The 12,509-nt window shown below is 47.7% G+C and overlaps 1 protein-coding gene across 1 annotated transcript; it reads left to right on the top strand.

The window, feature by feature from the left end:
* Positions 1–4,368: 4,368 nt before the first annotated feature.
* Positions 4,369–12,158, top strand: LOC115402268 (NACHT, LRR and PYD domains-containing protein 3-like; the record flags this gene model as incomplete). Its single annotated transcript, XM_030110783.1, has 6 exons — positions 4,369–4,379; positions 4,630–4,696; positions 4,977–6,757; positions 7,272–7,445; positions 11,529–11,714; positions 11,993–12,158. Coding segments are annotated over exons 1-6 (2,385 nt in total), but the record flags the coding sequence as incomplete, so codon positions are not given.
* Between the last annotated feature and the right edge of the window lie 351 nt (positions 12,159–12,509).

The following is a 12,509-nucleotide window of genomic DNA, read 5'->3' as shown; positions in this document are numbered from 1 at the left end:
CAAAGTTTAGCAGCAGAAAACACACACAGACACACGCACACACACACACACACACACACACACACACACACACACACACACACACACACACACACACACACACACACACACACACACACACACACAAGATGCTCAGTCAAAAGACATATGGCAGCATTTGGATGCACTTTTCTGGGGATGACAAGCAAGGCACATTGCAGTAGAAAAGCATTGATTTCAAATCCTGGTCAACAAACAACTTGAACCACCAGATGAAACTCAGAACTGACAGTAACAGTGCCAGATGTCAGAAAATAACAGACTGACTCTGGTTCTAATGGGGAACGTCAGGGAGACACTACCGAGGAGCTGAAGAGCCATATGTGGCACCAGAGCCACAGGTTGAACACCGCTGTTATCAGAGAAAACTTCTTACACCAAATAAATGTTCAGACTTGATATTAAAACTCCACGTTGATTTTATAGTTGTGACTAACGTCATGAAACAGGTTCTAAACAGACTCTGTCAATGATTTGCTCCTCTGGGTGTGTCAGAGCAGAGACATGGACTTTGTCTTGGTCAGATCTGAGAGACGGACGGAGAGGGACACAGAGCAGCTTCTTCTCTCCTCAAGTTTCCTCACACATGGAAAAGTGTCTGTAAGAAGATGTGAAGAGAGTTCAGGTGAGAATCTGTCAGCTCTTTAGAAGCTTCCAGAACAGACCAGGAGACTTTTTAATGTCTCTTTTTCTCTCTTCATTCACACCATCACAAACCACTGACATCGACTTTCATCTGATTCACGTGTTGGACCAACATTTAAATCAACATTTAACATGAGTTAAATAGTGGTTTCCTCAGTTAAAGTTCTGGCTGAAAAAAAGCAAAAATGTATTCATGCTTTAGTTTCTGCAGTGGGCGGGGCTTCAGCCTTCCTTCATTCTGATTGGCCCATGTTGATGTCAGTCTTCCGTATACAGAACAAGCTACAACACACCTGCACACAGTGTGATTAGGTGACACTCCTCTGTGTGCTGACACCTTTGAACACACACCTTGTGTAGAGATGGACTAGATGGTGATTCTCTGGTGGAATCAGGAGTTGGAGGCTTGTGGACGTTCAGAGTTTGTGTTGGAGTGAAGTTTGACATCAGAATTCACTGATTGTCACTGTGAACAAAACTCAATGAAATCTGAAATAGAGGTGGCCAAGGGCGTCAGTTTGTTTTGAAAAGTGTTGGGGTCGGGGTCTGTTCAAGTTGGCTCGATATTCACAGATTGGGAATTTCAGTGTCAGTAACTCTTCAGCAAAACGTCATTAACGCACAAAAAAACACCTCTTTCCATCATGAGGTGGACAGTTCTCTACATCCATTTTTATGGGGGTGTTATTGCAGCAGAACTATTTGTCAGTGCGTCTTCACTGTTGTCTCTCTGTCTCCGTCTGTCTGTCCACAGTGATGGTTGTCAATGTGTCAAAGAATTTGTCATTGTGAAGCAGACTATTCAAAAGTTGTCTAGAATTAGGTTTTCAAATGTGTAAAAGCTACAACTCTGTGGAAAAATAACTGTTACAATGCGCACAAAGTAGTGCTGTCAATTGATTACATGTTTTTAATTAATTGCAACTCTAACCACAATTAATTGTGATTAATCGCATCATATGTGAACTTATAATCAACACACAATCTCAAATTTAAAGGGGAACGGTCGTTTTTACAATCTGGACCTTATTTCACATTCGTCACAACAACATTTACTCACCCGTTTGACTTTCGTGTGATTTGCAGTTGGTTCGGAGATAATTAGATGCTCCCATATCCATATAACGGCAGCGGGCGGGGCACCGACATGCAGCCGTTACAGACGCTCTTTTCTCTTATGTTTGTTGTGGGGTGGTAGATACATGTAAATTTATTAAGTCAGCATCACTTAGCGCTATTGGGATGTCTGTAAACCGGCTAGATTGAGCAACTCTCCGGGAGCGGTGAAGCGATGATGTCATCACACTGCGCCGTGGCGCACATTCATTCTGTTTGTTTACATGGAAGTAGCGTCTCTGCTCTGCAGTCAGACCACGGCATCTCGATCGGCTTTTTTAGGCAGTCAGAGTTTATTTTCAGCTGGTTGTAACTTTGGTACAATGGTTCCAGTGTGCATATATCCTGGCTGTGAAAGTGAAATGACCAACTGGACGTCACTGAGCTCACAGGCTCCCACTTCGTGACCGGGATTTATTGAAGCTATGGCTAATAGCGCTCAACACGGACCCCAGCATCAAAGTTCCAACTTTACCACATTTGGATTATCGGGTGTGTAGTGCCCACTTCACATCTGAGGACTTCTTCCCAGTTCAGGAATGAAATGAAGGCCAGAAGATCCAGAGAATGAACCTCAAAAAGAATGCCATTCCAGCGGCCGCGGGAGGAGGACAGGTCGAGGTAACGTGATGCTAATAATATTCATTTTTTTCTTTACTAATGTCTAGAGTTGGCTAGAATGTTATAAACTTGTTCCTACTCCTTTTGAGCAACAGTGTACAGAATATTTTACTGTTTATGTACAACTCTTGTCATTGACAGATATACTTGTATCATCCTCTGTTGTTGCTCAAATGAAGTAAACAGTAAACATCCCAGCCTCTAGACATTAGTAAAGAAAAACATGAATAGCGTTAGCGTCTTGTTACCTCGACCTGTCCTCCTCCTGCAGCCGCTGGAATGGCATTCTTTTTGAGGTTCATTCTCTGGATCTTCTGGTTTTCATTTCATTCCTGAACTGGGAAGAAGTCCTCAGATGTGAAGTAGGCACTACACACCCGATAATCCAAACGTCGTAAAGTTTGAACTTTGATGCTGGGGTCCATGTTGAGCGCTATTAGCCATAGCTTCAATAAATCCCGGTCACGAAGTGGGAGCCTGTGAGCTCAGTGACGTCCAGATTGTCATTTTACTTTCACAGCCAGGATATATGCACACTGGAACCATTGTACCAAAGTTACAACCAGCTGAAAATAAACTCTGACTGCCTAAAAAGCCGATCGAGATGCCGTGGTCTGTGCAGAGCAGAGACGCTACTTCCATGTAAACAAACAGAATGAATGTGCGCCACGGCGCAGTGTGATGACATCATCGCTTCAGAGTTCCCGGAGAGTTGCTCAATCTAGCCGGTTTACAGACTTCCCAATAGCGCTAAGTGATGCTGACTTAATAAATTTACATGTATCTACCACCCCACAACAAACATAAGAGAAAAGAGCGTCTGTAACGGCTGCATGTCGGTGCCCCGCCCGCTGCCGTTATATGGATATGGGAGCATCTAATTATCTCCGAACCAACTGCAAATCACACGAAAGTCAAACGGGTGAGTAAATGTTGTTGTGACGAATGTGAAATAAGGTCCAGATTGTAAAAACGACCGTTCCCCTTTAAGGCAGAAAAATGTCTTTATCTGAATCTTTTAACCTAAGTGGAGCAGAAATCAGAAAACACAAATGTGGGATTTGAACCATTCAACATTTTAAATTTGAGTTGCTCAAGGGAAGACCAATCCTGTTTTTTCTTTGGGTGTTTAACAGTGCAGAACAATGACGGCCACAGGAGGATATTTGTCACATTTTCAAGCTTCAAATGAAGAATCTAATCATCAAAATTCACCTGGATTGAACAGGGAGGGACAAAACAACGTTCCAGTGACAAAAGTTTAACAAAAGTTAAATTACTTTTATTGCCTCTTTCTTTTGTTTGAGCCTATTGTTAAACTTAACCCTAATTCTGAGATTAACTGCACTTTAAAAAAAATTAATAACAGCACTCCCTTCTGCAATCTTTATTCATGCGATTAAACTGATAGCACCTGTACAAAGATATTCAAAATTGAAACATCTTCAAATCCGGCTTCACGTTCTGAAAAAACAGACGACTCACCAGTTCGGAGTCCAGAAGCTTCACAATTGGTTGTTGTTGTTGTTGTTTTTTTTTTCCACTTGACTGTTTCTCCACTCCTGTCAGACAGATTCTTATCTGTGAAGGAGGGGATTGGTGCCCTGAGCTCAGACTCACAGGCTCACTCAGTCTCACAACACTGAACTGATTAATTGATGATAGTTTTGATGTTGTGTTTTTATCAAAGTGTGTGTGTGTGTGTGTGTGTGTGTGTGTGTGTGTGTGTGTGTGTGTGTGTGTGTGTGTGTGTGTTCTGATGGCTGCTGCTGCTCTGTGTCTCAGTGACTGAAGATGTCTGGTGTGGATGAAGAGGAGGGCAGATCAGGTGTGGACAGGTAAGAGCCGTCAGCTGCTCCTGCAGTGTGGCCTCTCTTCTCTTCAGTCTGTCTCTCAGTGTTTCTTCCTGCCACCACAGAGTGATCTGACTCTTCTAATGTTGCCGTCATGTGTGGAAGGTGTGTGAACCTTCCTCTCCAGGTTGGACATGTACGTCTCACATGTTGAATGAATGTGTGTAAACTGTCAGAACCTCCTGATCTGTCAATGAGCCAACAGAACATTTGGACCTGCTGTCAAACTCCTGATTGGGCTGTGTGGGTGTGACCTTTGACCTCTGCCATGGTTCATCTCCTTACATCCACTGAGTTTACAGTGAATTGACTGAACCATTCAAGCAGTTTCTGAATCCTCTGATTTCCCTTTTAGGTTGTCTTTGAAGAGTGACCGGTCCAAAGATCATAGACCAGACTTCAGTGGTGAACCTGGACCTTCAGACACAAAGTAAGAAACTGTTTTTTCTTTCATTTTCTCCAAAGGAAGTCTCTTTGTGTACTCTTTGCTGTGTGTTGTGTTGCTCAGAGGAAAATGTTGCTTGGTGTCCACAGAAAGAGGAAGAGGAGGAGTGATGTCTGTGAGGAGCAGCCAGAAAGATCCAGAAGTAAGAGTGGACATGTTTCTGCTGAGGGACTGGGACTTGTTGTGTTGTAGAGACATGAAAGCTTGTTGTTTGTGTGCAGTCTGATTGATGCTGTTGTCTCTGAGCAGGTGTGGGTCTGCAGCAGCTTCTAGAAGAACATAAGAAGAGTCTGAAGGAGACATGTGAACATGTGACTGAAGGAAGTGATGAACCAGGAGGAGGAAGCCTCCTCAACAGGATCTACACTGAGCTCCACATCACAGAGGGACTCAGTGAGGAGCTTCAGAGGGAACCTGAGCTGAAGCTTCTGGAGACAGCTTCCAGGAAGAAGAGCCTCCGTCACTCTGCCCTCAGGGTTCAGGACATCTTCAAAGCCTCAGACCAGCAGCACACACACATCCGAGTGGTTGTGACCAGCGGCGTGGCCGGCAGTGGAAAAACCTTCTCGGTGCACAAGTTCAGTCTGGACTGGGCCGAGGGCCTGGAGAACCAGGATGTGGGGGTGCTGGTGGTGCTCTCCTTCAGGGAGCTGAACCTGCTGGGAGAGCGGCCGTACAGCCTCCTCTCACTGCTGGCTGTTTTCCATCCCACGCTCCAGAAGCTGACGGCAGAGGAGCTGGCTGTCTGCAAGCTGCTGTTCATCTTTGACGGTCTGGATGAAAGCAGACTTTCTCTGGACTTCAGCAGCAGCCGGCGGCTGCTTGGCGTCTCCCAGCAGTCTTCAGTCAGCGAGCTGCTCACTAACCTCATCCGGGGGGATCTGCTGCCCTCGGCTCGGGTCTGGATCACTTCCCGACCGGCGGCGGCCCATCAGATCCCTCCAACATGTGTGGACAGACTGACAGAAGTGCGAGGCTTCACTGATGCCCAGAAGGAGGAGTACTTCAGGAGGAGGCTGAGTGATGAGGAGCTGAGCAGCAGGATCATCTCCCACATCCAGACCTCCAGGAGCCTCCACGTCATGTGTGGAATCCCAGTCTTCTGCTGGATCACTGCTACAGTTCTGGAGCACATGTTGAGCAGCGAGCAGAGAGGAGAGCTGCCCCAGACCCTGACTGACATGTACTCCCACTTTGTTCTGGTTCAGACACACAGGAAGAAGCTCAAGTACCATGAAGCACCTGAGACGGGTCCACAGGAGCTGACGGAGGCTGACAGGGAGCTTCTTCTGAAGCTGGGCAGGATGGCCTTGGAACATCTGGACAAAGGAAACATCCTGTTCTACCAAGAAGACCTGGAGCAGTGTGGTCTGGATGTGACTGAGGCCTCGCTGTACTCTGGAATCTGGAGTCAGATCTTCAGAAGAGAGTCTGTGATCTTCCAGAAAGCCGTCTACAGCTTCGTCCATCTGAGTGTTCAGGAGTTTCTGGCTGCAGTCTCCATGTTTCACTGTTTCACCAGCAGGAAGACAGATGTACTGAAGAACTTCTTTGGAGAGGATCATGCTTTCACATCTCTTGATGATTTCCTGAAGGTCGTCCTGGAGAAATCCCTCAGGAGTCCGAACGGCCACCTGGACCTGTTTGTCCGCTTCCTTCATGGCCTTTCTTTGGAATCCAACCAGAGACTATTAGAAGGTCTGCTGGGTCAGACAGAGATCAGTCCAGAAACCATCCAGAGAGTCATTGAGAACTTGAAAAAGATCAAAAGTAAACAAGTGTCTCCTGACAGATGCATCAACATCTTCCACTGTCTGATGGAGATGAAGGACCTCTCAGTCCATCAGGAGATCCAAGAGTTCCTGCAGTCAGAGAACAGATCAAAGAAGAGACTCTCTGAGATCCACTGCTCAGCTCTGGCCTACATGCTGCAGATGTCAGACCAAGTCCTGGAGGAGTTGGATCTGGAGAACTACAAGGCATCATTGGAGGGACGATGGAGACTGATCCCAGCTGTGAGGAACTGCAGGAAGGCTGAGTGAGTCCACAAGTCTTCATGATCAATGTCTCAGTGATGTTTCAAGAACGTGGTTCTTGTAGTTCCTCTGTGGAGATGATCCTCAATAATCTGTCCTGAAGAAACATTTGTCCCATTAATCCCTACATTTACTGCTATTACTCAATGTAAACAATCCCCTCCAGAGGTTGGCTCAGTTCTCAGGACCTATTCAGACTGAGGCTGTCAGTCTTCCTTCATGTTCTAATACACATTGCATCTGTTCTTGTCTGGAATATTCATATATATTCCAGTTTTGTGAGTTAATCTCATCAGTCCTCAGACAAAGTGAAAATAAACCAGCAGATCTTTTCTTGATCTTCTTGAGACTGTTTCCATCTGATGAAATACTTCCTGTCAGACTCAGCAGGAACAGGACTAAAGACCTGCAGCACGGTGTAGCAGGTTGTGGTGTTTCTACAGGAGAGCAGGTCTGATGTCCAAAAGTCCAACAAAGTGTCCTCTCTCATCACGTTCTCTCTGGGTCTCATTACAGACTTTCTCGCTGTCGACTCTCCGATCCTCACTGTGAAGTGATCTCCTCAGCTTTGAAGTCTGACTCCTCCCACCTGAAACTTCTGGACCTGAGTATGAACAAACTGAAGAATTCATCAGTGAAGATTCTGTGTTCTGGACTGGAGAGTCCAAACTGTAAACTGGAGACTCTGAGGTCAGTTCACTTCCTTGGAATTAGAATCTGTTGGAGTCAAAGGACTAAGAGGAGTTTAGGAGGAGTCCATATGGAGGGACAGAGAGTGGAGTGAGCTCTGCAGCATGTTGATGAGAGCTCTTCTCCTCCTGGTGGCTTCAGCTGTTTGGAATTTTCTAAACTCTTCTAAACTTGTTTGAACCTTCTTCAGCTCTCAGTCACTTCAACATCAGATTTTGTCCTCTAATCTCACTTCTTTCTCTCTTTATTTAGGTTGTGGAACTGCAGTTTGTCAGCGATCAGCTGTTCTTCTCTGGCCTCAGCTCTGAAGTCCAACCCCTCTCTCCAGAACCATCTGGACCATCTTGACGTGAGTCGGAACCATCTGCAGGATTCAGGAGTTGAGCAGCTGTGTGGTTTTCTGCAGAGTCCACTCTGTCGTCTGAAGACTCTAAGGTCAGAATCCATGTTTGAGTGTGTTTCAGTGAAAGTTGTGTTTACATAAAGGTCAGACATCAGGCTTATCTGATAGTGATCCACAGAGAATCTCAAGCGGGTCGTCTTATACCCGGAATGTTGGCGGTTCGATCCCCGCTCCCGCAGGCGTAAAACTGGCGTTGTGTCCTTGGGCAAGACACTTCACCCACCTTGCCTCGTATGAAAGTTGTGAGAGTGAATGGTTGGTGGTGGTCGGAGTGGCCGATGGCGCCGTTGGCAGCCTCGCTTCTGTAAGTCTACCCCAGGGCATCTGTGGCTACAGTCGTAGCTTACCACCACCACTGAGTATGGTGTGAAAGGGTTGATGTGATATTGCAGTGTGAAGCGCTTTGGGCTCTGTCAAGCAGGGTAAAAAGCGCTATACAAGTGTAGTCCATTTACCATTTTGATCAGTCTCATCTAAAGAGGATGAACTCCACAATTTCAGCTCATGTTTACAACTAAAGTTAGAAAAGATTCAGGAAACAGATGTTGAAGGATTTGGAGTTCTGTAGAGAAGAGGTGAAAACTTAAGTATTCAGATTTGTACAACATTAAAATAAAAACAACCTTTAGAGTTTAAAACTCTCCAGTCGCAAGAGAGTGCCTCGTGGCCGGGCCTTTGCCTACGGGGCCTGGCTCAGCCCAAAGGGGCAACGTGGGCCAACCCTCCGGCAGACCCACCACCCACCGAGGAAACCGTAAGGGCCGGTTGCAATGTGGATTGGGTGGCAGCCGACGGCAGGGTGCCCGGTGACCCGATCCTCAGACACAGAGACTCGCTCTAGGGACAGGAATGTTACCTCGTTGGGGGGAAGGAGCCCGAGCTTGTTAGGGAGGTTGGGAGGTACTGGCTAGATATAGTTGGGCTCACCTCCACACACAGCCTGGGCTCTGGAACCCAACTTCTCGAGAAGGGTGGGACTGTCCACTTCTCTGGCGTTGCCCGCGGCGATAAGCGGCAGGCTTGTGGGGGTTTGCTTATAGCCCCACAGCTCAGCTGCCATGTGTTGGAGTTCAGCCCAGTGAATGAGAGGGTCCCATTTCTTCGCCTTTGGGTCGGGGACAGGTGCCTCACTGTTGTCTTGGCTTACGGGGTTAACAGCAGTGCAGAGTACCCAGCCTTCTCGGAGTCCCTGGGAGGGGTGCTGGGCAGTGCTCCAGCTGGGGACTCCATCGTTCTACTTGGGGACTTCAACGCTCACGTGGGCAGCAACAGTGAGACCTGGAAGGGGGTCGCACGGCCTCCCTGATCTGAACCCGAGTGGTGTTCTGTTATTGGACTTCTGTGCTAGCCACAGTTTGTCCATAACGAACACCATGTTTGAGCACAGGGGTGTTCATAAGTGCACTTGGCACCAAGACACCCTAGGTCGGAGGTCAATGATCGACTTTGTTGTCATGTCATCTGACCTCTGGCCGCCTGTTTTGGACACTCGTGTGAAGAGAGGAACAGAGCTGTCGACCGATCACCACCTGGTGGTAAGTTGGATTCGCTGGCAGAGGAGGAAACCAGATAGACTTGGCAGACCCAAACGTGTTGTGAGGGTCTGCTGGGAACGTCTGGCAGAACCCTCTGTCAGCATGGTTTTCAACTCCCACCTCCGGAAGAGCTTCTGTCATATCCCGAGGGAGGCTGGGGACATTGAGTCCAAGTGGACCATGTTCTACACCTCTATTGTCGAAGGAGGTGATCGGAGGTGTGGCCGTAAGGTCTCCGGTGCCTGTCATGGCGGCAACCCCCGAACCCGGTGGTGGACACCGGAAGTAAGGGCTGCCGTCAAGCTGAAGAAGGAGTCCTATCGAGTCTTGCTGGCTCCTGGGACTCCTGAAGCAGCTGACATGTACCAGGCCATGCGAACTGCAGCCCAAGCGGTTATGGAGGCAAAAACTCGGGTCTGGGAGGAGTTCGGCGAGGCCATGGAGGAGGACTACCGGTCAGCCTCGAAGGAATTCTGGCAAACTGTCTGGTGCCTCAGGAGAGGAAAGCAGGTCTCCACCAACACTGTTTACAACTCCTCAGTGGAAGTGCCCCGGGGGTGGTTGAGATTCGCCCTGAGAACCCTAAGTCTCTGGATGTGCAGGGACTGTCTTGGTTGACACATCTTTGTAACATTGCGTGGCGATTGGGGACAGTGCCTCTGTATTGGCAGACCGAGGTGGTGGTCCCCCTGTTTACAAAGAGGGACCCGAGGGTGTGCTCCACCGAAAGGGGGATCACACTCCTCAGCCTCCCCGGGAAAGTCTATGCCAGGGTACTCGAGAGGAGGATTCGACAGATAGTCGAATCTCAGATTCAGGAGGAACAATGCTGTTTTCCTCCTGGTCGTGGAACGCTAGACCAGCTTTATACCCTCCATAGGGTGCTCGAGGGTTCGTAGGAGTTCGCCCAACCGGGTGGGACTGATCACCTGACGTGAGGCTGCACGATAAGGCTGCCCCTAACCCCCAAATTCCACAGCTTCCGTAAGCGCTCCGCTCCGCTCCGGTCTGACCCCCGCAGCAAATACGTTGCTATTTTAATGACTGTAGTTGATTCCACAGCCTCCATTGTGCCACATTCAGCTCCGTCTGGGTCCGCTCCGCTCCGCTCCCTCAGTCCAAAATAGAACTAAGGTCTGTTTTTCTCTCCGGTCCAGTCTGACTTGCTCCGTACACATAAATTTCCACAGTTCAGATCGCACCAAACAGGAAACAGAACTCCAACAACCTCCGGCTTTATACAAAATAAAATCATTTTGTCTTTATTAAAAACTTTAAACTGTTAAAAGACGTTTTATTTGTCCATTTCTGAATGTTTACACAGCTGCATATATGGCCTATTTGTAGGCTATTGTCCATAAATTTTGTGTTTTCTACAAAATAGATATTCAGGACCATGTATGCCTTTTATTCTGAATGGCCCGAATGTCAACATCCTGTCGCATGAAATGCATCTTGAAGCACAACAACCATGGATGAAGAGACGCTGATTTTGGAAGTGGAGAATCATAAAATTTTATATGACCCCAGTCATCCTTTCTACAAGGATGTACAGAGAAAAAGGCAAGTGTGGCCCAGATTGCTCAACTTTTGGAGGTCGATGTAGCACATGCGCTTCTCTGCTTCTCCGGCCGGGCAGAACAGAGACGCTGCGAAGCCAAGCCGACGCTGTGGGTTTCGAAAAAACGGAGCGGAGCGGGGCGGAGCTGAGTGGAGCGCAGACGTACGCTGTGGAATTTGGGGGTTATACATATGAGTGTGAGCTTGGCCAGCAGATTGACTCCATGCCTGTCTGAACTAACGCTTTGCTCCATTAAACCCTTTTTTGTGCTCTTGAGCCTTGGGTCCAGCTCTGGAACAAGACCTGCATCCTCAGTAGGATTTTAAATCATTGCTGTCATTTGCTGAACACACAAATCACACAGCAGTGAATGTCAGAGAGAGAATACCGGGAGAAAACACAGCGCAGCGTTCAGGTGCAATACGAGAATCTGTAAATGGCATCGGCACGTTATTTGTTAGTACTTGCCGATACCTGTTTGGACTTTAAATTTCTAAACTCTTCCAGTCTGAACCTTCTTGAGCACTCATCACTTCAACATCAATCTTTGTCGTTCAATCTCACTTCTTTCTCTCTTTATTCAGCTTGGAGGGCTGCAGGTTGTCAAAGATCAGCTGTTCTTCTCTGGCCTCAGTTCTGAAGTCCAACCCCTCCCTCCAGAAGCATCTGGCACATCTGGACCTGAGCTTGAACCCTGATCTTCAGGATTCAGGAGTTGAGCAGCTGTGTGGTTTTCTGCAGAGTCCACTCTGTGGTCTGCAGACTCTGGGGTCAGTTGATTGTCTGTTACTGTTGTAGAAGGAGAAATGTTTGTCAGCAGCTGTGATCTGAGACTCTGATCCTGCAGTGAGAGAGTGGACTGAGCTCAGCAGCAGGTGACTGATGTGTGTGGACATGAGAAGGTGTGTGTTTGTTGTGTGTGATGAAGATCTACAACAACAGAATGGCTCATTAATCAGGACTCAGTAATGTGGAGCTGCTCATTTCTCCATCAATACATCTGATCGGTTCCTCCTCACTGATTCTGCTGCTTTCTCTCTTTATTCAGGTTGGTTGGCTGCAGGTTGTCAGAGATCTGCTGTTCTTCTCTGGCCTCAGCTCTGAAGTCTAACCCCTCCCACCTGAAGGAGCTCCACTTGTGTTCCAACCAGCTGCAGGCTCCAGATGTGCAGCAGCTGGTTGATCTTAAGCAGAGTCCAGACTGCAGCCTGCAGACTCTGAGGTCAGTAGATGGTTGGAGTGAGTCCATGCTGCTCTCAGCAGGTCTGGACTAAACACAGTCAGTGTGAGAACAAAGATCCAGTGTTTGACTCTCAGTGAGGCTGTGAGAGGAGAACGCTGAGCAGCTTCTGGATTGGACAGCAGAGGACACACAGTCAGCCAATCAGAGGAGCCACAGGCTTGTTGTGTTGAATGAATGAATGAATGAACGAATGAATGAATGAACTATGCCTTTATTAGTCCCACAAGGGGAAATTTCATGTCTGCCCCGGCAGCCCTTTACAGGCGCCTGACATGGGCAAAAAAAAAAACGGGGGAGGGGGGCCAGCGGGGAATCAAAAAAA

The sequence above is a fragment of the Salarias fasciatus genome, chromosome 15, assembly GCF_902148845.1.
Source record: "Salarias fasciatus chromosome 15, fSalaFa1.1, whole genome shotgun sequence".
Lineage (NCBI taxonomy): Eukaryota > Metazoa > Chordata > Actinopteri > Blenniiformes > Blenniidae > Salarias > Salarias fasciatus.
This window is presented reverse-complemented; position numbering and strand designations above follow the sequence as displayed.